The following is a 26,891-nucleotide window of genomic DNA, read 5'->3' on the forward strand; positions in this document are numbered from 1 at the left end:
AAATAAATATCAATCAAAAATCTCTTAAAACACACAAATTAGAAGATGAACACGTCTGAGGATAAGTTTTCTCTTCGATGTCCCCTCCAAAGAATGAGTCCACATAAACGGGTCTATGTGTTTTGTTATGGTTTCCTTCTATTTTAAGATATAACATCATTATCATGTGTTTTTCAGAAACTAACTGACACATAACATCCATATATGGTAGTTGGGTATTTCGAAATCAACGTTAGATTTCAATATCATAATCACGTTCGTAAATACCACATTTCTTGGCAACAAGACAAAATATTATCCTTATTAGACACTAATAAGAACCCTGAACGTAGCAAGGATGCTGTTTTTAGGAAAAAATAATTAAACTGTGAAGTTTTGGGCTTTTGACAAAAATCTACATCTTTAACCTCAAACCACGGACTTTTATACACATACAGGGGCCGCGGTGGCCGAGTGGTTAAGGTGTCCCTACACCTTATCACTATCCCTCCACCACTGGGTTGCGAGTTCGAAGCCTACGTGGGGCAGTTACCAGGTACTGACCGTAGGCCGTTGGTTTTTCTCCGGGTACTCCGGCTTTCCTCCACCTCCAAACCTGGCACGTCCTTAAATGACCCTGGCTGTTAATAGGACGTTAAACAAAAACAAAAACAAACCAAATATACACACATACATTTAAACCCGTGGTATACCACGGTCACCACTCAAACTAAGCATTTGAACTATTTTTACTTAAACAGTCTTATTGCTATATATAGAGTTCTAAATAGCGTCTAATAAGAGCAATTTTGATGATTTAAATACATCTTAATTATATCTTCAGGTTACACGGAAGGACTCTTTGTCATTGAAACGTTTACCTATCTACTAGGCTATATAAGGGTTGCCATTGTAACCATTACCTCACATGTTGCCATAACGATAATAGCATAAGCCTCTCCAATGTTGATATTTACTTCCGGGATGTATCTTTGCAATGTTGTATGTCTCTGACGAAAATATCAATTTCCCAAGAACCTAAGAGGGCTACAAATAGCTCTATTTATAAGAAAGCAGTTACAGTAAAGTTTGCTAGATGGGTATGTTGAAGCTTGCGTAGTTTGCTAAGATTTTAATTCATCAATGAGATTTTATTTAATGTTAAGCGCGTGAAACATTTAGCTCTCATATGCTTGTCTCTCTGACTTTATCGATTCCCAACCATAATCAAACAACAGTGCCGCAGTGCGTGCAATAGCAGAATAATGTCCGACAATCCTGTATGAACATTAGGATCTCCCTGATTCTATCAATCATATTAGTTTACAAAATTATTTCTAAAAGGGTACCTTAACGAATAGTGACATCACAGACAGGATATGTCCTATCACTGTATATAAGTAATGCTAGTAAACAAATCAATTATATCTATGTGCGATGCCCACAATATTGCTGGTACAGCGATTGGTTTGGTTTATTATGTTTAACGTCCTACATGTATTAACCACCGGGTTCAATCGTACTGACCGGGCGCCGGTGCTTGCACCTGGGTGTCGATGAATTTTACACCCGGGCAACGATAATTTCTATAGAAAATGAACGCCGAAGACGGGATCGGAAGAACGGTTGAGATATTTTTTCTCTTTTTTGATGTGATAATGATGTCCTTCAAAGAAAATAACCCCACCAAGGAACAAAATGACAAATTGGCTATAACTTGCAAGGATAACTGACAGGAAAAACACCTCTCATTTTTTGCTAATTCGCCCACATTGTAGGCGGGTATGACCAAATTATGCCGCAATCCACGAATTATGCAACATATACAGCAAAATCCACGATCGAAATGACTGTAAATCTCACAGTTTATCGGAATTATATATTTTGACATTGTCAAGTCTTATTGGATTGATTGGTAAGAGTTAAATAGGAAATTTAAACATTTCCGTATTTTACACCTGTGGCAACGAAGACGCTCTTGAGCTTTACACCCGGGCGCCGCAATTTGCTGGCATGTTAGTGATGTAAAAAATTACCAGAGTATATATGCTAGCTAAGCAATTAGCTTATTTTATGCTCGTAACTCATATCAAGATCTTTTCTTTAATTCTTTTTCGTGTCTTTATTTTGTAAAATAATTTAATGGTACATGACTCTTTAATTATGCCAATATTTCTAGGCTAATATTTATGGGAACATGTATCCTTAATACTGGTTGTTACTAATTTTTCATTGGCTGCTGATGACGGAATTCAATATCTGACTTCTGATTGGTTGAATTGGCCTGAGGGGACGCATCCCTTTTCTCCCTTCAGCAGCCATATTGGATTTATTAGATCGCGCATAAATACTGGCAAAGTTTTTTCAAACCCACCCTCTTCCTCTCCTTGTTTGGGGTTACAATATATAAGTGGTAATAGATTGTCATATTGATAATTGATAAGATGAAAATGTTGTAGTTTTTTATGTGTTGATTATATTCGTGTAGTGGGTGCCATATTGGCGACATGTATTTTTCCTTTAATGTTGTTTAATGTTTTTGTACAAGTTAATTTAAATTTTTCAAATGTACACCCTACTTTCAGTCGGTCCACGGTTTTCCAGAGTTTTTTATATCGTCTTTTTATCTCTGGTTTTTAGCCCAGGACTGGATCTTTATGTCATATTTTGTGGCGGTTTTCAACCCTACTAAGGCTAGCATGGCGGCGGTTTTTATGTCAACCCCACTAAGGCTAGCATAGGTTCTTGTATGTTTTTATCTACATTTTGATATTGATTGTAATTGCCATTATTGTATGGGTGCAACTACTTTGCAATCATAAAAAATGATTTCATGTTAGAAGCCACTAGGTGGCTTTCTTAGTAATAAATTTAAATGTCACCCTGGTGGGTGGCCATTTCAATTTCATATACTTGTCTGAGTTATTCTTGATATATGTGGAGGGGCATAAAGTATCTATAGTAGCACAAACCTCCACATGTGGCGTTTTACTTCCGGGAGGTATACTTCTGGCTCTGATTAACCTACAATACACACATAATTTAAGAGGGTCTGTGGAGATTTTAATACACGGTCAACATGTGTCATTCAATATAGTATCAATTTTTAGGTTGATTGCTTTCTGTTCTCTTTTTCATTTTTTTTTTTTCATTTCTGTAATTTAATCCCATATGTTTTTTTATCAGCTTATTGGTTGTTGATACTACATCACAAATACATCCGTGTACTTTTATATTTCATTCATTGTATTCATGCACATGAAACACTCAAACTCTAAGGTAATCTTGATACGTTTAGATAACTTTGAATTGTTTACGAACACATAAATAGACCCCCATGTGTTTTTCATTATTACATAGTAGTGTCGCGCGCCTTCACTGGTAATTTGCATGGGTGTATCTTGTTACACACTTGGTTTTACGATAAAGCACTCCCTTTAAATTTACATAGCAGTCAAAACATGAAATGGCCCCCCGACGGGGAAATTATTTACACGGTTAGATTTAAAATATTGGAGTTACTGTTCTTTGAACGTGTTCGTATTTTTTTCAGAATGGAACATTTTTACCGAACTGAAAGACATCGTCGATTCCTTCGATGATACCGTGAAATTGGAAGAATTTGCCGAGTTTACTGGAATCCTAGACGATCACTAAGTGAAACAAAAACTCCTGGACCTGAAATGGAAAGAAATAGAAATGGAATTGGATTTACCACCGCTACCAAACGCCAAAGACTTTACCAGTATGGTGACCAGTAACCATCCATGCCTTACCATTTAGAAAAAAGTCAGAGAAAAACAGTTCAAAACAAAGACGGCTGTCTGCATCAAATATCAGGTTCATTTGGACAAGGATTTCTGGAACAATAAAAAATTAAAAGACATACACGACGACATCCATGACATGTTTCAAAATGTACCAGATGAAGCTAAGGACGGAGCAGCAGACCACGATGTTGGGCGTGTCCTCATACACCATCCGAGTCTGGACAATGCCATCGTGGTTCCTTTACACCCATTAGAGGAGCTTGATGTCGATCTTGTCATGAAACATGTCAAAAAGGTGCTGCAGAGTCACAAGGAGCTCGCCGTGATGGAAGAATTCGATACTGACATTGTCATTATTAACGTCCCAACAGGCAGCGGTAGGAGACAAATTACAGACATATCCGGTGGAGATGATTCCATCAAAAAGAAAACTTATCTTGTTCAAATCGTCAACGAGGACAGCATGTGTATGGCTCGCTCCTATAGCTGCGTGATGGGCACGAGCCAAAAAGATTTCTAATGAAGAATGGAAAGAACTGACCCGAAACGAACGACATGAACCTATGACACAACAAACACTCCACATTGGGTAAGTTCCAGATTGGTATTATGGAAAGGTCAGAAATTGATTTCAGTTTGAATAAATATGAGAACCCATGAATAAATGGAGAAAAATGGCATCAAAACACTTCCATTGTTATGAAATAGTACATGATCATATCAACAATGTATATACAGTATATATATATAGTATATTGTTTGATGATGAACAAAATACATGGTTAATGTAGATCAGACACAAATGACAGACAAGTGGCTATCTTTGATTTTAACAATCCAGTTTTACAGTTATTATATTTTCTCAAAAAGTCCTTCATTGATTCTGCAGTTGCCCTTGTTCTGCATGATCAATATTGAGACTGGGTGAAAACAAAAATGGAATGGCCGACAGGATTGTTGGGGTTAAGTAATAGTATCTTTGTTTCACTGATCATTATCAAAATCACGTTGTCTGTCCTTGGTCTGTATAAATAAAGTGCCTTTTGAATTTTAAGACTGATCTAAAGTCAAAATGGCAAGCAGATAATCATTTGAATTTTCACAGTTCATTATTCATTTTTCCCCCAAATTTCAGATGTAAGGTTACCTGTTGTGTTCTAAAATTTAAGAGGAAAGGATAGAAAAGAGATCAGTCATATGTTGGCCCAGTAGATCATGCTGTGATCTCTGGTCTTTTTATTAAATATTCAACTGAAAGTGGATACCAACAGTAGAAAATAAGCATAAAAATCTCTTTAACAATGGAATTAGAATTGAGCAGGATGACATTTAATAATAAATATTTTAACAGATACATGTTAATAAACATGATACATTTCTATGCTGACAAATGTCTGGTGGGATTTATATTAACTGACATTTAATTACCGTGGTGAATGTATCTGAGATAATATGCACTGTGAATTTTGTGCTGACAATGATATAACTACGGTGTACCTCATAATATTAGTAATTACCGATGAAAATGAGACAATCACAAACATTTGTGTCACTGGGCAAGCAACCATTCTGGACATGGTCACCAAATTCAGAGTTTTTGCTATCCTACTCATTTTGCAGTTTTAAAAGAAACATCATTATTATTATAAATTGTGAATTTAATCATAGCCATGAGATTATTAATATTTTCACCCATTAATGTTTCAGCCATATTATCCTGTACACAGTGTACTTCAAGCCCAATCAAAAGCCCTGCCACTTATGAGCCCACAAGTAGTAAGAACTTGTTGATCTATTGATAATCTATTATGTAATGTCATTCTTTCAATCGAATAATGTTCTGATAATTGAATAATTTCTTTCAGTAATATCAATATACTATTTTGAACAAACACTTCACAATTTTAAATCCACTGTTTCTGTTTGATTTCAATACATCTAGCTGTCTTTCACTGTAAATTTTTGTTAAAAAACCCAACTTATGAAAAAATACGAGCAAATTTGCGGTAATAAAAACTGTCATGTTAAATAGTTCACCATCTTTTCCGGCTATATTACCCTGTCCATCAACATCAGATGCATGCACAGACATTAATGAGCCAACGAGAAGTAAGTGCTTATAATAACTATCAATTTGTAACTCACTTGGTCCGAAGGATGAAAACGAATGACCAAGGTGAGTTTTATGCCATATAGTGGTGTCCGTCTGTCAACAATTGACTTCTTCGTTACTGCTGTTCACAATTTAACAGAAGTTGGCAGGAAGCATCCCTATATGGCTGGGATTCAAATTCATATCAATGATAGGGCTGAACCCCACCCCCAGGAGCCTAAGCGACGGGCCGAAAAGGGTCTCTTTGGAAATATTGATAGTAACGACTTCTTCTCTGGATCTATGCAATTAATATCAAATCCAATCTGGTGAGTAATACAGGCCCTATGGACCTCTTGTTTATAGGTATTATGGCAGGATGATATGGCTGAAAGTTAATGGGGAAAATATTAATAATCTCATGGCTATGATTAAATTCACACTCTAAAATATTTGTGGAATAATGTTTCTCTTAAAACTATGCAAAAATGGTGACAATTTCCAGTTGTATTTGAGAATGGTTGCTTGCCCAGTGACACAAATGTTTGTGATTGTCTCATTTTCATTGATAGTTACTAATATTATGAGGTAACCTGTAGTTATATAATTGTCAGCACAAAATTCACAGTGCATATTATCTCAGGTACATTCAACACTGTAATTAAATGTTGTCAGTTAATATAAATCCCACAAGACATTTGTCAGCATAGAAATGTATCATGTTTATCAACATGTAATTGTTGAAATATTTATTATTACATGTCACCCTGCTCAATTCTAATTCCATTGTTAAAGAGGTTTTGATGCTTGTTTTCTACTGTTGGTATCCACTTTCAGTTGAATATTTAATAAAAAGACCAGAGATCACAGCATGATCTACTGGGCCAACATATGACTGATCTCTTTTCTATCCTTTCCTCTTAAATTTTAGAACACAACAGGTAACCTTACATCTGAAATTTGGGGGAAAAACTGCTCAATCAATTTCAACTGTGAAAATTAAAATGATGATCTGCTTGCCATTTTAACTTTAGATCAGCCTTAAAATTCAAAAGGCACTTAAAAAAGGATACAGACCAAGGAAAGACTACATGGTTTTGATAATGATCAGTGAAACAAAGATACTATTACTTAACCCCAACAATCCTGTCGGCTATTCCATTTTTGTTTTCACCCAGTCTCAATATTGATCATGCAGAACAAGGGAAATTGCAGAATCAATGAAGGACTTTGTGAGAAAAAGCAATAACTGTAAAACTGGATTGTTAAAATCAAACATAGCCACCTGTCTGTCATTTTTTTCCGATCTACATTAACCATGTATGTTGTTCATCATCAAACAATATACTATATATATATACTGTATATACATTGTTAATATGATCATGTCCTATTTCATAACAATGGAAGTGTTTTGATGCCATTTTTGTCCATTCATTCATGAGGTCTCATATTTATTCAAACTGAAATCAATTTCTAAATATATTTCAGAATATGTCTACAATTTACCTTGATGATCAGATGATCTGCAGTCTTCAGACACCCTTTCAGTCACAGTTATAGGTTGGACTGGCAATACTGCTGTGTTCAGAATTAAATAAAAACTAAATTAGCACACCAGTTACTACTTAATATACATATAAACTATTTAGAATATATTTTTCAATTTTGATATCAAGAATGACGCTTCTAATAACCTTGTGACAACTTAATTACTATAACTATCAGCTCTTCTGATTGAGAAGGACTTTCCGGAGGAGGTCCTCCACCAGTTACTGGATACCGGCATCCATCTAATTTTGCCATTGCTGGTTAATAAAACCACAAAAAATATCAAATGCATGCAATATATGTGGTCTATACACTAATGATATAATGCCAAGTTTCAAAAACAAGTGTATGTATAATTATAACTGATGACCTTCTGGTATTCTGTAAAATAACTTCCAATTATTTCACTATCTACATGTAATATAACCGATGAAATTAGTTTTCAAATACTGTAATCTCAAAACTAATTTAGGCCTAAAAATAATACCTGTGTTTCTACTAAACATGTATTTTTGTGCCTACACTGATTTTTTTTTACCATTTTTAAGGAGGACTATTATGTCAATATAGCTTTTCTATATAACTTAAGTAATAACTATTTAAAAACCAAAAAAGATTCCCCTACCTACCTTCCTTATTTTTATCTGGCATGTTAACGGAAACACGTTTTATTTTTTTTAAGCTGAAGTACACATGCAAGTGATGTGTCAAACATTTGAGAAAAGTGACAATTAATTACCTCTTTGCTTGGTGTTGAACTATTTCTTTTTTACATCTTTTTTTTCATTTTTAAATGTCTGGAATTGTCTACGTTGAAAAGCATTTTCACTTTTGATATTTCGATGTAAATCATTAAAGATTGATTATCTCAGGCAAATCTGTAATACATATCAATGCTACATATTGTTATCATGACTGGAAATTATTAGGTTTTTCTTTACAAAAATCCTTGAAACAAGATGGATATAAAAAATGTTATACAACATGTTATAGTTTAATTCAGGCGTTCTCACAATGGCATGGACACTATATAGATTAGGCCACGTCCACTGGATGTCTTAATTGGCCTGGGTTAAGTGGGGTTAGATGGTAAAAAAAAACCCAGTCAAAATGAGAAATATACAATGCCAATCCACCAGTACAATGAGAGGGGCTAAACTGGACATACAGTGATAAGTGTTGTAACTGTATACGTACATGAATGGGCGTTACCATTATCTGCAGATACAGGGAAAGCAGTTAGACTCATTTTCTTTTCAGATCTTAAACAGTCCCCATGTAAAAATGCATGTATACAAACGAATGGGTCATGATTATTAACCCGTATGGGACCCGTCTTCCGTGTGCACCCGGACGGATGGTTTGCAATTTTGGCTATGCAAATCTGTATATCATAAGTCTGTCGATTAGAACTAACATTTTCTTGGGTATTTAGACTCTACATATCTAGACTATAGGTTATTATACCACTGACAGATACAATATAAGCACGTAATATTACTGAGGCCATGACAGCTGAATAATGTAAACAATCAACAGCTGATCAGTAATCATGCAGGCTGATCCAAAAATTCGAAGAGATTCATTGACATGGCAGACGCATATTGACGTTACAGTCCCTGGATCAGCTAAAGATGTTACGATTCCATGGCGTAGGGGCCTAATATCGAGCCTCTAAAGGCTGTGGGACAGTGGCAAAAATCTAAAAATAACATCATTAGAACTGACGTCACAATGCACCGTGGGCAATGCTAAAATCAGCAGCAGGCGTCAACAAGATAATACCTTGAACCTAATATTATGACTACTGATTGATTCCGTAATAGCTGAAAAATGATATATCTTCCCTGCATAACCACACCAATTTAGTATAAATTTTCAGGAAGATTGCTTTCTGTTTTCTTTCTTTTTTGTTTTTTGTTAATATCATACTTACGAATTCAGCATTTCGGTAATTTCATCCCACGTTCTTTCCTTTTCTTTTGTGTGATTTTTAGGGAACCTGGTCCGGACAGTGATCCAAACAGTACATTCTCGTTGGAATGTACTGTTTGATCAGTGTGGCCTCTTCAAATAATGTTTAAGTGGGCTGTTTCTTCCTTGGTTCCGCAATTCCATTTCGATGTTGCGGTATTTATTATCGTCTGCTCTGATGAAATGTGCGCGTATTCCCACGATACATAAAACGAAACTCCAAACATTAGAGAGTCCTCTTAGGTACCTTACTCAGCTGAGAACTCTCTCAGAAAGTTTGATGAGTACGTTCTCAACGGAGTACAGAATTGATCATGAGCATAAAAGTTGAGTTTGATCATGAGTATACACTTTCATGAATACCGGTCAAGGACTCTGAAGGATTATGCGAGGCGATGTGATGGTGTTTTTATATAGGATGTGAGTGTGAGGTAATGTAACCTTTAATAACATATGTGAAATTCTAAAAATGCATGTGTCCATATTTCAGACTGTTGACTAACGGTATCTAAATTGTAGTTATCTAGGCCTAGTTTTAAGACATTACTGCAGAATAGAAACTATATACATTACATCTAGTTCATTATACAGTACTTTTCATATTCACTCCGAATTGATATATTATACATGTCTACATCATGTTGATGACGATAGTCCTCATGGCAACTTAATCTCATCTAACACCAAAAGGTATATATAGCATTGATTATATTTATGAACCAGTGCAAGGAATATATTTTTTTCTTTTGGTTTGTGTTCTCAAGTTTATCAGTTCATTATTGATTCTCGATAGATGTTAATCCGACAGTGTCGGGCAGAGAAATATATAAACATGACTGTTTCTGATTAAGCGACAGATCGAGGAATCCCATTGTTGCCTAGGCAATAACAGGCTACTAGAAACAAAAAGAGTCAGACATTTTGTGAGACTTTCGAGTCTCTCGTGATATAAGGTTGATCATTTGTGTTCCGAGTATCGCAATGAAACGGAAACACATACATGTATACAGGGAAAACCCAATCGTGTCTTCTGGACCAGTATGGTATGCAATTTAACTTATTGTTTATATGATTTGACTTCAGCATTTAAATCAGCTTACATTTGTATCGTCATACTTATTGATGTGAAGGTTTAATTGCTCGTGTATGATCAAACACGCTGTATTTGTCGACTACACAAATGTAACTGCTACGTACGCTTCGACAGTTCGATCAATGGAACATAATGTACACCTCACACTCGACCTCATGTGTGTCTGGTACACATGCACCGAGACGTACATTGGTGTGGTCAAGTACGTATGCGATATATACAATGTATATATATATATATCGCGTTTTACATGGGTGACTATTTAGTATTGTATATATAAACATAATTGAATGACACGAGCGTACCGTGCTATAAGTCTTTAAGTTCAATAGATCCGCTTGTATTATACATATATATGTACATATGTATTGTAGATTCATTAGAACCTGACCTCAATTGAGATCACCAAGACATACAATGGTATGGTAAAGCACATTGTATATACCCCGTTCTACACGGGTGACTAATAAGTAATGTTTATATAACCATTGAATGAAACATGTGTATGAAAATCTCTTAAAGTATGTGTATATTGTAGGTTAATCAGAGCCAGAAGTATACCTCCCGGAAGTAAATATCAACATGTGGAGGTTTGTGCTTCTATAGCTACCACCGTATAGTGATATGCTAGCTTCGCAATGACAGGGATTCCTTCCGTGGGCCTTGAGGATATAACTAAGGTTTTCATCTGAGGTAATTTTCTTGTTTTCATCATTCAATATCAAGATGTAGCATTAGCATATCGATGTAATGTAAATTTGATTGATAATCTCGCTTTTCTGGTTATTTATGGTACCTACCGGAAAAACCGTGTAGTTGGGATGTATGTATGTACAAAGTCAGCGCTCAAGCAGCTTCATTCCTTGACGGAATTTGATCAAAATTCACATACACACACAAACCATTTTATCACGGACAGTTCGTTGATATTTTGATTACTTTTATTATTATATTTAAATCATTTTCAACATAATTTTATTTAGAATTGTAACAGAACAATAGCTTGCGGGGGCCGGTAGTTGACATATATTGCCTTAACAATACTCACTAAGATTGTCTTCAATACATTTTGTTTGAACAATTTTCATTTTTTAACGAATTTGTATTTATAGTTTACGAAAGTAATGTGATTTTGAAGCTATAAAATCAACGAAAGGCGTAAAAATGTGTACATTTTAATTAAAACTTACTTACTTAGGTATGTGTGAGAAACACTGCACAACGAATGCATAAAGAAATTGAAATATAACGTTGGTAACTCATGTTTAATTCAAAGAGATTCAGCATGAATTCCCATTTTCCTGGCTACCTGTCAAATGGGGCTGGTCGCTGATGGGTAGCTAACTTCCAAAATCACTCGGCTGCTGTACTCTCTGTACTCAACTAAGGAAACAAACGTTTTCGAAAAAAAGTTTTCAATTTCTGTTTGTGTACAAACAAATTTGCTCTATATCTTTCATGCCTAACTATGAATCATATTCCTAATGGTAAGACGACCGTTTTAAGGAAAATGGATGTAAAGCATAGTTGTTTGAGGTAAAACGGTGCAGATTTTTGAGAAAAGCCACAAAATTCATAGGTCAATTATTGCCCCTAAAACAGCCTTTCTTCCTACGTTGAGAGTTCTTATTAGTGTCTAACAAAACTTGCATATTTTGTCGTATTGTCATAAACATGCATATAGTTTACGGTTTGGAATTGGTGAAAAGTCCTTGCGGAAACACCTTTGTTATGCACCCCACTATTGTAGCAAAAATCGTTTGAATAAAATCAATATAAAGACCGCGTATGTCCGGTATTTCACAAACGGACCAATATAGCACATGTCCACCCCACACTCAGACTCACATGATTCTGGTACACCTGCACCGAGATAATTAATTGTGTGTTAAGTATACGTACGACATATACACTGTATTCCGAAAGACCGGGTTCTACTTGGATGACTAATTAGTATTGTTTATATAACCAGTGTTTAATGGCACGTGCTGACCGATTTATAAGACTCCATAGATCCTCAGAGATTTTAAATGTTTTTTTTTTTCTTCTTTTTCTTTTTTCTACCATCTATTGTAACTGGTCGCTGTACCGGCAACATTTTGCGTCGCAAAGATTTCTTTCGTGTGACTTGAAGATATAATTAAGATGTATTTCAATCATCAAAAATGCTCTCTTTAGACGCTTTTATGAATTATATGCATAAGATAACAAATGAAAGACATATAGTCGTTTTTTTTTTTTTTGCAAAAGGAACCTAAATTCTGCCCACCACCAAAAATTGATCAAATTCAAATATACGTGTGTTTTTTAGTCGATTGAAGTGGGGTGGGGTGGCATTTTGATCGTGGCGGAGCTGCCAACCTTGTACTTTCCACAGTACACATACCACTGTCATATCAACAACAACAAAAAATAAAATTCAAATTTTCTATGCAGGTGCCTGTGGTTTAGCTGCGGTACTCCGATTTCCTTCAAATCGCACTCTATTGCTTCATATATCAATTGATTTAAAACTGTTATGAAAAAATAAGATGACATTTGTTACATTTTACATCAGAAATGTCCCGTTTTCTCTTCTTCACCCCTGTTACATACATGGTTTATGGTTTAGAATTGCTGACAAGTCCCCGCGGAAATACCTTTGTTATGCACATCATTATTGTAGCTAAAATCATTTAGATCAAATCAAAGACCGCGTATGCCCGTTATTTCCCAAATCGACCAATATATCACATGTCCACCCCACACTCAGTCTCACGTGATTCTGGTACACCTGCACCGAGCTCATCAATTGTGTGGTAGACATTGTATTCCTGAAGACCGCGTTCTACTTGGATGACTAATTAGTATTGTTTATACATTTTATAACCAGGGCTTAATAATACGTGCTGCCCGATTTATAAGCCTTCAACATATCTTCTTACATTATATATGTTTTTGTTGCTACCATCTCTTTTATTTGGTCCCTGTTCCAGTTACAGGAAATGGTAGGGGCCGCAGTGACCGAGTGGTTGAGGTGTACTGACACTTTATCACTAGCCCTCCGCCTCTTGGTTGTGAGCTCGAAACCTAAGTGGGGCAGTTGCCCGGTACTGACCGTGCTTTTTCTCCGAGTACTCCGGCTGTCTCCATTTCCAAAACTCTGGCACGTACTTAAATGGCCTTGGTTAATAGGACGTTAAACATAATAAACCAAAGCATTCACTGTTCCAGCAATATTGTAGACATCGCACATATACTGTATATCCTTGATTGTCTTACTTGCATTGCTTATATACAGTGATAGCATACATCCTGTCTGTGATGTCACTTTTCGTTAAGGTGCCATTTTAGAAATAATTTTGTAAACTAATGTGATCGATAAAATCAGAGAGATCCTAATGTTCATACAGGATTGTCGGGCATTATTCTGCTATTGCACGCACGGTTGCATTGTTGTTTGGTTATGGTCGGGAATCGATAAAGTCAGAGAGACAAGCATATGAGAGCTAAATGTTTCACGCACTTAACATCAAATTAAATCTCATTGATGAATTAAAATCTTAGCAAAAATACGCAAGTACTATAACTGCTTTCTTATAAATAAAGCTATTTGTAGCCCACTTAGGTTCTTGGGACGTTCATATTTTCGTCAGAGACATACAATATTGCAAATATACATCCCGGAAATAAATATCAACATTTGAGAGGCTTATGCTATTATCGTTATTGCAACAGATGTGAGATATTGGTTACTATGGTAACACTTATATAGCCTAGTAGATAGGTAAACGTTTCAATGACAAAGATTCTTTCCGTGTAACTTGAAGGTATAATTAAGATGTGTTTCAATCATTAATAATCCCCCCTAGATGCTATTATGAATTCTATGCATTAGATAACAAATGAAAGACATATAGTCGTTTTTTTTCCCAAGAGGTACCTAAATTCTGCCCACGACCAAAACTGGGTAAAATTGAAATATACATGTGTTTTTAGTCGATTGAAGTGTGGTGGGGTGGCCTTTTGATCGTTGCGGAGCTGCCAACCTTGTACTTTCCACAGTACACATACCACTGCCATATAAAAAAATAATGAAATTAACATTTTCTATGCAAGCGCCTGTGGTTAAGCTGCGGTACACCGATTTCCTTCAAATCGCACTCTTTTGTTTAATATAAAGATAGATTTAAAACTTTTATGGGAAAATAAAATGATATTTTGTTCATATTACATCAGAAAGTTTGCTCTTCTTCACCCCTGATATATATACATGGTTTATGGTTTAGAATTGCCGACAAGTCCCCGTGGAAATACCTTTGTTATGCACCCCACTATTGTAGCTAAAATCATTTAGATAAAATCAAAGACCGCGTAAGTCCGGTATTTCACAAATCGTCCAATATGTCACATGTCCATTCCACGCCTAGACTCACGTGATTCTAGTACACCTGCACCGAGCTAATCAATTGTGTGGTAGACATTGTATTCCTGAAGACCGCGTTCTACTTGGATGACTAATGAGTATCGTTTATACATTTTATAACCAGGGTTTAATAACACATGTTGACCGATTTATAAGCCTTCAACAGATCATCTTACATTATATATGTTTATGTGGCTACCATCTCTTTTATTTGGTACCTGTACCAGTTACAGGAAATGGTAGGGGCCGCAGTGGCAGAGTGGTTGAGGTGTTCTGACACTTTATCACTAGCACTCCTACTCTTGGTTGTGAGTTCGAAACCCACGTGGGGCAGTTGCCCGGTACTGACCGTGGGTTTTCTCCGGGTACTCCGACTGTCTCCATCTCCAAAACTCTGGCACGTCCTTAAATGACCTTGTCTGTTAATAGGACGTTAAACATAATAAACCAAACCAAACCAATCGCTGTACCAGCAATATATATATATATACTTGATTGGTTTACTAGCATTACTTATATGCAGTGATAGGATACATCCTGTCTGTGATGTCACCATTCGTTTATTAAGCTTATATAATTAAGATGTAATTCAATCATCAAAAATGCTCTTATTAGACGCTATTTAGAACTCTATACATAGCAATAAGACTGTTTGAAGTAAAAATAGTTCAAATGCTTAGTTTGATTGGTGACCGTGGTATACCATGGGTTTAAATGTATGTGTATATAAGTCCGTTGTTTGAGGTTAAAGATGTAGATTTCTGTCAAAAGCTCAAAACTTCACAGCTTAATTATTTTTTTCCTAAAAACAGCATTCTTGCTACGTTCAGGGTTCTTATTTGTGTCTAATAAGGATCATATTTTGTCTTGTTGCCAAGAAATGTGGTATTTACTACCATTTATGGATGTTATGTGTCAGTTAGTTTCTGAAAAACACATGATAATGATGTTATATCTTAAAATAGAAAGAACCCATAACAAAATACATAGACTCGTTTGTGTGTACTCATTCTTTGGAGGGGACATCGAAGAGCAAACTTGTACTCAGACGTGTTAATCTTCTAATTTGTGTGTTTCAAGAGATTTTTGATTGATATTTATTTTATTTAATCATTATACTTTGTACTTCGGTGTTTGATTGGATTTGATAATTCCTAACATGACTTGAAAGGGTGCGATCCCTACAGATTTATTTAACTAGGTAAGTTGTATGCCCTGTTGGACCTGTAAAGGTATTAGCGTCACCTATCTGAACACGTGAGTTTGCTCCAGTTTCCTTCCACAACACGTCCCTGCCAACAAGAAACATCAATGTTAGTTGATATATAATTTATTTTATCAGCTCATAACGTGAAACATGTCGTCGCCGTATGTAACATCGGTTTTGACTCCGTGATAAAGCGGCATGATAATTTATTACACCAAGAGTTCATTTGCAAAAGTAGAATTAGTGTTTGCGTCAATACCGTTAGAACAAAGGTACCCTACGCCGTTTCCTGATCCATGCATCAGTCACGTGGCTCATTGCTTATTTATTATTAGTTAACACTTGAAAGCCGCTTCACGGCGTCGCGGATATGAAAACACACAAAAAAGTAGTCAGCAATTGAATTTGTGATAATTCTTTTTTGGTATAGATTTCTATCAATTTCTATCAAGTTATTGCGTTGAAGTAATAAACTTATTAATCAGATGTTATGATTTTTAATAATGTATATATGTAATGATATTTTCACATATTTCCGAAATTAGGAGTTTTGCATATTAGTTAGCGGCATTTCACTTTAGGTCATATCCTTACACCTTAACTGATACACACATTAGCTCAAAACAAGTCAAGTCATCAACAGAATAGCTTAGATACATGTCACACAAACTCATGGCGCTCGAGTTGTAAAACGTCTAAATATATAGCTATATTACATTCTGTGTTGCATTTGTCTATATGTCGTTAGTAAACCAAATTGTATTCATGAGACTGTATACTACAATTTACAGTGATTCGGTCAGTGTAGGAATACAGCTCCAAGTGTTGTAGGTTAAACAATGGCCGCCAGTTACTTTCGGCCTAGAGAGCTTTGGAATGCTAGCATTTATTTACAGAAGCCACAACGAAAAATAAAGCAACATCACAAGTTATGAGAGTATCATTTTATAATTAGAAAAATGTAGTCAACACGAAATTACTATAAGTGCCACTCTTGATCTATACGAAATATGATCAAATTGTGAATGTCGTCACACTCACAGGGGCTCGTTCCGAATTTTCAGAAATGCAAGATACGACAACAATAAAAGTAATGTATTTATAAAAACAATCTTGTATATATATCGGGAGTATCGATATGGTTTCCGGTTGAATATGTGTAGGCCTGCTGGATTTTAGTTTTGTGATTATTCACTGATGTCAAAGGCCTACCTTACAAAATCGAGCCCCTGTGAAGTTGAAAGTCGTCTGCTAAGTTAGCCTAGCGACACTGAGTTGACCGGTTAGACTGGAATCTGTTTCGAACGAAATGTCCTTGGAAACGTTTCCCCTACTGTCAAGACGACTTTCATTTAGAATCTAAACACTGGTATTCTTGTTAAATTAACGTAAATCCAGTCGATAGAAACATAAGTGTTTCCGAGGAATCGAGTCTGTCCTGGGCAATGCCCGTTCGAACTGTATCACTTCTAAATGTTAACTTTATATCATTGCGCAGAAAAAACGGTTTCGATTTCGAACAATCAGAAATTATGCAATTGTGAACAATTTGGCGATACCTACAAGCGTATATGAAATAAAAAATAAAGCCAAATTTGTACAAAAACGTTCTGATGTGCTTGCTATTAATAACGTCATCAGGGACTATTTTATTCCTTCTGGAAATTTCGGCTGTTCCGGTATTTGAACTTGATGACGTCAGTGATAGGGTAAGCGGCAAATTTAAACGCGTCATAACCTACAATAAATGAAAAATCTTTATGAATGTAAATATAAGCATTGAACTGTTGCCAAATGGTAGTATACAGTCGATATGAATACACCCTAACGGGCGACATTCTATTTATCTGTCACCCAAATTGTATTCATATCGACTGCATACTACCATTTGGTAACAGTTCAATGCTTAAGTATTACATGTAGAGGATTTTAATTCATTATTCGGTAGTTAATTTTTACTGAAATGTATATCTAAAGGTTCTATAATCAGGATAGTCTCTTCAATAACCATTGCATACTGGGAACCAGAGTTGAAACACTACACTGATTTGGCAAACAGCTATCCCAGTAACTTTTAATCTCTAATGTAAAATGATCCCAGATTCACTGTTCCCTGGTGTGTTTTGTAGCTTTATAAACTATACCAATCACTTTTAATTTACAGAACAATTGACTCGAGCTATGAAGTTTCTTGAATTTTCGGTGTAGGACTCTCTAGACTGTGATTCTGAGCTAGTTAAACAAAGGTAAGGCCGGTAAAAATATAACCATATGATTCAAGATTGCTTGTTTTCAGTAACTTTAGATTGATAGCTGTGTACACATGACATTATTTTATATTATAGGTTCAAGCATGGGGTTTAAACATATTTATGAGAAGTGGGAAAGTAAGCTTGGGACGCCCTTCGTAAAATACGGATCACTGGTGTCGAGATACCCTTGGCATGTATTGATAGCATGTGTGACCATCAACTGTCTGTTAGGGATTGGACTGGTCAGGTTGGAGTCTGAGACTGACACTGAAACCCTTTATACACCACAAAACAGCCAGTCCAAGGCGGATCGAGCAACAGTGGAGTCCATTTTTACTGAAGACAAGTCCGGCACGAACTTCTACGGAAGAGGCATCACAAGAGAAAACAAGTATGCAGACGTCATTTTGAAAGCCAATGATGGTTCAAGTATCCTAACAACAACGTATGTGGATGAAATTGAAAGAATATACAACCACATTCAAAACAATGTCAACATAATCAATGGCGGCACAACCCTCGGTCTGGTGAACGTTTGTGCATTACGGAGCGGTAATTGTGTCGTTGATGGGGACGTTGTTTTCAGTACGGCCTTCCGAACAGCAATGCTATCAAATACCATCAACTATCCATTGTTCAATTTTGAATACCTCAGTGGGATGTTCGGAGATGCGCAATCATCAGGAGGCTATCTCACTTCGGCTAAGATGGTGAAACTGGTTTTCTATCTGCGTCAGGATACCCAGACTATGATGTCGTTGTCCACTGCATATGAAGAAAAATATATAGAGGTACTAAGCAAAACATCTTCTTCCTTGATGGACATTGCTTATTCAACGTCGTCTTCTTTAGACTCTGAGTTGGCGAAGAACGTTGACGGAGACGTCGTATACTTTTCCATCACTTTAACTTTGATGTTGACTTACGCTGGATTAGCCACGTTTGGAGGTGACTGTGTTTCCGACAGACAAAATTTGGGTCGTGCAGGTGTGTTAGCAACATGCATCGCTGTCCTAGGATCCTTTGGTTTCGTCAGTGCTATTGGTGTCAAGTTTGTCAGTATCGTTGGGACACTTCCTTTTCTAATCATAGGTAAGTGATTTAAGACGCATCTTCATCATATACCACGTTTTAAATCACCTTAGCATGTGTATCTTAGATATATAACGAGTTTAACTGGGTACATTTACAGAATGGTATTTAACGATTCAGTGTCTCCAATCCGTGGTTGTATATTAGGATATTGTTTGTGTAGCAATAGCACTGGTTAGTGTGTGTATATTTGTCGTCTACAAGTAGATTATGATTCTGTTTGATGTATTATTAAAATACTTCATTGTTATCAAACTTACTATTGAATTAATAAGATAACTTCTTTTGCAGGTATTGGCTTGGACGATATGTTTATCCTGATGTCCTGTCTGGCTGACTGTCAAAGAGATACATCTAGTATGTCAATGGAGGATAGAGCCAAAGAGATTGAAGATAGAATAAAAAAGACAATGAAAACAGGTGGTGTGGCTATCACCATAACATCTGTCACCGACTTTTTGGCGTTCGCTATTGGAGCATCAGCCTCTTTCATCAGTGTCAGGAACTTCTGTGTGTACGCAGGTAAAGAATTCCTCATCTTACATTCTAGATACATTGTATCTGATGTGAAATTGAAACCTAAATGACGAGCTGGTTTATTGATTGCCATTGCATAAGTGCATTTCTATTTTTCATAAAGACGATTGTCACCCCTGTCAATTTGATTGTTGTAAGTTAGATTAATAACAATTTGCCTTCATTTCGAAATTTTTATTCCATTTTATTTCCATATTTGATTTGAAGTCTGACAGGTATGGGAGTGTCATTGATGCAGCAGAAGACGATTACTCTACATGAACACCTGGTCTCATACTCCTTGTTCGGTTTTAATAGTCCCCATAATCATCTATATTTTTCTTCATATTTTAGTCCTGTTTGATCGATTTAGAGTTTGAATTATTGTTTCGTTATTATGCTGATATGCCTTTCCATAATGCTGTAATGTGCATGATATTCCTTTTTGTTTTTATAATGCTGGTATTCCTTGTTGTTTTGATAATGCTGCTATTCCTTGTTGGTTTGATAATGCTGCTTCTCCTTGTTGGTTTGATAATACTGGTATTCCTTGATGTTTTCATAATGCTAGTATCCCTTGTTGTTTTCATAATGCTGGTTTCACTTGTTGTTTTGATAATGCTGGTATTCCTTGTTGTTTTAATTATGCTGGTATTCCTTGTTGCTTTGATAATACTGGTATTCCTTGTTGTTTTGATAATGCTAGTATTCTTAGTTGTTTTCATAACGCTGGTATTCTTAGTTGTTTTCATAATGCTGGTATTCCTTGTTGTTTTCATAATACTGGTATCCCTTGTTATTTTGATAATGATGGTATTCCTTGTTTTCATAGCTGCGCTAAAATATGCAAATACTTACGCATATTTAGAAAGCATTAAGATGTTGATGTGTGAAATATCCGTTATATATTGAAAAGGCCCCAAAGAAGTAATCAATTATGTATTACGAGTACGAAACAAACTTTTGCACGGTTATTACATTTCATGCATATTGCATATGTAATCATTTTGTACTTTTTAGGTCTTGCTGTTATCTTCTGCTACATCAACCAGCTGACTTTCTTTGTGCCTTGTATGGTGATCAATGAGCGCCGAATGTACCGAAACGCCCACTGTGGGACATGTCGTTCTATAAAACCCCGCAAGGAGTTACGAGAGGAGGGGAAATCCAAATGTCACATTTTCGGTTGTGGTGGAAGTGTTCCTGAGAACAGAAGGGACAACGAAAGTCCTTTAGAAAGATATCCCAAACTTCTTTTCCAGTATATTGTTGAACATTTACCCGGAAAGATCGCGATATTGGTGCTTTTCATTGCGTATCTGGCATTAACGATTTACGGAATTACGAATCTTAAGCGAGGCCTTCTCCTCAGTAACTTAGTAACAGAAGATTCATACTTTTATACATACAGTAAGCTCCTAGAAGGTCATTTTACCGAGGAATTCGTCATAGGATTTACAATCACATCAACGCAGACCTACTCTGACGCTGCCACGCAAAGTCGTATTTCCGACTTGTTATCGAACGCCAGAGCTGACGCTGATATCAATCCCAGTGTAACATTCGACTGGCTGACGGACTACAAAAGTTCCGGTTCTTACAGTGATACTAATGAGGCGAGCTTCATAGCAGGCTTGAAAACTTTCTTGACCACCAGAACAGACCACGCTAATGATGTAGTCTTCAACAGTGCTGAGACGAGCATTGTCGGTGCTAGGTTTTTTGTTTTAACAAACGATCTTCCTGAATCTGAGCAACAAGGAAACATCATGCTCCGGTTGCGTGATATAGCGGACAATTCTCCTTTACCAGTTGTTTGTTTTTCTTGGCCGTTTGTGTTTTTCGATGAGTACGCTTCCGTTTTCCAAATAACATTCACAACAGTCGGAGTAGCAATAGCCGCCATGTTTGTGGTTACCTTGTTGTTTATGCCACATCCTTTACTTGTCGCGTGTGTGACCGTTACCATGGTAATGATATGCGCGGGTATGTTTGGATTCATGTACTACTGGGACCTCACCTTGAGCGTCATAACTATGATAAACATTGTCATGAGTATAGGGTTTTCTGTCGATTTCAGTGCGCATATTTGTCATGCATACATAACTGTAAATGGCACCACGCGAAAGGAACGAGTACACAATGCGTTAGATCGTTCAGGTGGACCAATCATCAACGCAGCCCTTTCTTCTATAATTGGTATCATGATTCTAGCGTTTTCATCCTCATATATATTCAGGAGTTTCTTTAAGCTTATGTTTCTAGTTATGGTCTTTGGTTTAGCGCATGCGTTGTTGTTACTTCCGCTTATTTTTTCATTGATTGGGCCTGTAACGGAAGAAACATCTACTGTTACGCCAGCTGACAGAGAAGTAAATGTTCAGGCAAAAAGAGCGCCGTCAGACCATCAAACCAACGTGAATGGTGCCAAGCCCGTAAACATAGAACTAGACAAAGTATCCACACCGACGCCAACTGTGTGGAATGCGAACGGTACGGCCAACGTCTAGATTATACCTTTATTTGTCCCCAGTATTAACTGTAATTGAAAGGTTTTGCTTTAGATCCAATAATATTCCAAATGAAACATCCTATTGTAGTCCAATCTGTCAACTTACTATGACAATCAGTGATTGGCGATAAAATCAGGTCGATATTTTAACAAAAGAATAATCTAAGCTTTAAATTCTATTCACAGTCATACAAAATCAAAATTACTCTTTAACACTAAAATATATGTTTCTTCGACCATGCTGACAACAAGTCTACATACTGTTTATTAGGAATTCGCGGCGGTAGTGTTTAAAATGTCATAATGCGTTGAATATTTCTGACAAAACAGTGCAGTTTTTTGTTGATAAAATGTAAGTTGATTAGGAACATCGACACTATATTTGGATCTTATTCTAGTACGGCGTATATAAAATGTATTGTTATGTTTCCCAAGTAGTCATATTTGCCAAATTCTTTGGGCGGCTCATGTGCCTATATTTCTCGGTGAGATATATACAGTGGTAATAGTATTGAGTAAGTATACTGCTAGCAGACATATTAACTGAATATTGGAAATCGGTGTATACAATGTTGTATCTCGGGTTATAGTAATGGAATTATCACAATATGATAATAGGAAAGGAATATAGGCGTAAGGAAGAAATTACCCGAGTTTACAATATGAGGGTAATATAAGTGTACAAAAGTTCATAATAGAAAATCACACGAGGTTATCCCAGAATGTGAATATAAGTGTATATGAGTTATGATAGGAGTGTAATATCAGTGTACAAAAATTTATAATAGGAAATTACACGAGGATATCACAGAATGTGAATACAAGTGTATATGAGTTGTGATAGGAGGGTAATATTAGTGTACAAAAATTTATAATAGGACATTTCACGAGGTTATTACTGAATGTGAATACAAGTGTACATGAGTTTGTAATAGGAGGGTAATATCAGTATACAAAAATGTATTATAGGAAAATACACGGGGTTATCACATAAAGTGAATATAAGTGTACACAAAATTATAACAGGAAATTACACGAGGACAGTACAGAAGCATATAATTTGAGGGAAAAATCAATATGCACGAGTTATCATATTTCAAATGAGATTTTATGAGAAAGTAAATATTTCTGGAAATGAGAGTAAAATATTGAAAGAATATCTATGTTAATGATATTGAGAGATGGGTACGTTCATTGTATATTATATCGTATATTTTTAAAGACGCTTTACTTGTTTTTTTATTTATTTTATTAATTGCTCCATGATTTGATTTTAAATTTTGAAGTATTATTGTATATGTGTCTTGCGTGTTCGCAGAGAAGTGATGTTTGACATCAATCTTTTTTATTTTATTTTAATGATGCTACAACGCCCACAGCGTCTACACAAAATTAATTAAATGACACATGGTACAGAAATAGATGCTATCAACACCAACAGAAAAGAAAAGAAAAAGAAATTACCAACGCACTCCAAATTATTAAGATTTATATGACACAAAATTATATACAAATATAGAGGCATGCCTACATGTAGATATAATTTATTCAAGAAAGAGAGAAAAAGCTTAACCATTAAAATGGTGATAATAGCGTAAAAATAAGTAACTTTTGGTTTTCAGTAAAACATAAAAAGTATAATTTTTTTCATAGATGTAGCATATCTAAGTATTATTATGATTTTGTTTGAAATAGGATTTTAAAATTATGTCAAACTACTTCGCTTTACACATATTTTTCCGTCCACATATTATTGCCAATGAATATTTTCTGTGATGCGTGTTTTGCTTCACTTTGTTTGTATTCTACTTGTTATTTTGATACAGTTTTGCTTTGTAGTTCCATGTCTTTGTTAATAATTTTTTTTATAAGAAGGGAAACAACCCATAGAAGTATTATAGTTCTATAAAAGTAATATTATCGATATTATTTTTAAAATGTGTGAATGGCATAAGAAAGAATGACATTTTGTATCATGACATACACTGTACATCGACATCAAATCACAATTTGTGTTCGTTAGACACTCACAGCATTACATCTAACCTGATTTGGCGCAACTACTAAAATATGGTTGTCAAAATATTTATGATATTATCAGAACGTTTAAAATGATGCTATTGCTATTGAAATATTTACTAGCTTTGTGTGAAAAGCTTATGTACATTTTGTACTGGCGTTACCAATAAGAAATGTAAGTTTTTAATAGATTTGCTACATTGTGTGCAACTTTTCTTTGTCTAACCATATTGTGTAATGTGTAAGAGCTATAATGTACTTAAAATTTGTTTAACTGAGGTATGATTGCTTTACTCCACGAATATTATTATATCTAACTACGCATTCAAAATAAAGCATCTTATGTTAGCGTATGTTAGCTATAATTCTTACTAAAGATTAATTGTTCAAGACAGAAAGACAAGTATGTTTTCCGACGAGATAATAATATTCTTCACAGTCCTATTATTTTAGCATGTTCATGTCATAAACTATGGAAACATAATGATGCCTAAGCACACGTGGTACAGCATATCTTGTGTATGACATCTGATGAATTATTGCCGAAAAATACAAATACGATTAAATACAAATGTATTTTGGCTGATTGAATCCTTTTGTATAAGGTGGGGGCGACTAACTATTCGATAGTATCTTTTCACTACTTTCTTATGTATGCATGAACGCTTTCAACCACGAAAGGAAGGCTCTTTGTTCTATCCCAGACATTTTGAAATGATATAATGCCTTTCGTTTCTGCCATTCTATGTTCTAACCTATCTTCTACAGGACATTTCTGTGAAATGGCACTTTCAAGAGGCCCTGAATTAGGATAACTCACCGCCATTAAATGCTATTTTTGGAAACTAACATCAAACCTATTTATTATCATCATTATCAATCGGTTTATCGATGTTGGGTGATGACATTATGAGCTTATATAAGTGATAGTGTTTATTGTAATAATCAAAATTTTGATGATGCCATTTTATACTATTCATGGAAATATATTGTATTATGAATAGCTGATATTAATGTTGTACAGTGTTATATATTCATGTTATTTTTATTGTGTTTGACTTGATAATAAAATATTTGGAACAAGTATGTCTTATTTTAACAATCCACGCGTCAATTCAACCTTTTCATACCAATAATACGAATAAATCTGTTGCGATGGCTTCAATTCTAAACAAATAGACAATAAAATCTCAAAGTTTGGTCTGGCAAGATAATCTACGGTCTTTGTGATAAACGAGGATATGAACTTAAAATATTTAATATTTAAATCAATCAACGTACAAAGTCAGTGTTTTATTTCATTTCTGACCAAATCAGATTCGCTGACTACATGATGTACTCCAAAACGTTCGAATTAATTCAAAACGTGGGTTTCGATTGCAGAAGAAAGGTAGTCATTTACCACGGAAATCGTGATAACGGTAAAAAGGCATTGAATATCGAATCAACTTGGGCATGTGAACACCGCAGGGATGGAAAATAGGGATGTTGCTATACATGGAAAATCAATAATTGAGAAATTAGAATAATTACGCTTTCCATACAGATGAGTTGTATGCTGTCCATGCTGGTTACGTTATAAAGTATGAGCGTTCGGTGTTCAAGACTGTGTGAAGTTTGATTGACGTCACGCTCCATCGACATACTGAAAATAGTTGTAATTATTCATAGATTTACAAATATCACATTGTCAATATTAATTTGAATTTAAAGAGGATTTCGCAAGGCCTTCGCTACCTGTTATGATAAACCCTTGAATATAAGCCGCCTGGTATGAAATCATAAACAAATCTGTTATAAATAGGTGCAATGGGTACAATTTGTTCCAGTTGTCTCTTAGAAGACCTTGTCACAAAAGACAACAAAATATTGTCGACTGAATATTCAATTATTTTAACTATTTCATTCTCAGTGTATTTCCTCTGGACCGTATGTAAATGTTAATTTACTTAAAACTCAGTTCACCTGAACAGAAATGTATTTAGGCATGGGTTCAATTACATTGTAATGTTAATATTCAAAAACACTCTTCCTGTTAAATATTTTATTATAGATAAATGGCATTTTAGTAAAATACATATACATTTTGTCCGAAATGTATCATTAATATCTTTGAAATACCATAAGAAGAGTTTATACTTATACATATCGTATAGCCACTTATTTTCTCCATTGATATGGTCGCGATCATTTATTTTGTAAAAAATGAGTCAATGGTAAATATCTGCAAAATAAATGGCAGATACGACTCCTCGAATCAGCCAAAACTAGTTCGACATTTATCATTGTTCAGAACAGATTATATGACATATCACAGATGTTATATCACAAAAATAACCTGGATAGGACAAAAATAGTAATAGATTATATGGTTGTAAGCATAAACCGTTATTTAAAGGTCGAAATGTCGAATGTTAATGTAAAGAATA

General features: G+C 35.3%; 1 protein-coding gene across 2 annotated transcripts; it reads left to right on the plus strand.

The window, feature by feature from the left end:
* Positions 1 to 10,327: 10,327 nt before the first annotated feature.
* Positions 10,328 to 25,539, plus strand: LOC117323503 (patched domain-containing protein 3-like). Of its 2 annotated transcripts, XM_033878762.1 has the most exons (6): positions 10,328 to 10,409; positions 10,998 to 11,152; positions 18,236 to 18,317; positions 18,417 to 19,415; positions 19,707 to 19,937; positions 20,952 to 25,539. In XM_033878762.1, exons 4-6 carry the CDS (start codon positions 18,425 to 18,427, stop codon positions 22,439 to 22,441), a joined length of 2,712 nt encoding a protein of 903 aa, XP_033734653.1. In that variant the 5' UTR covers positions 10,328 to 10,409; positions 10,998 to 11,152; positions 18,236 to 18,317; positions 18,417 to 18,424; the 3' UTR covers positions 22,442 to 25,539. The 2 variants fall into 2 exon arrangements, with proteins under 2 accessions (XP_033734653.1, XP_033734654.1); XM_033878763.1 differs by lacking the exon at positions 18,236 to 18,317.
* Positions 25,540 to 26,891: the final 1,352 nt, after the last annotated feature.

Source organism: Pecten maximus, chromosome 3, assembly GCF_902652985.1.
Source record: "Pecten maximus chromosome 3, xPecMax1.1, whole genome shotgun sequence".
NCBI classification, from domain to species: Eukaryota; Metazoa; Mollusca; class Bivalvia; order Pectinida; family Pectinidae; genus Pecten; species Pecten maximus.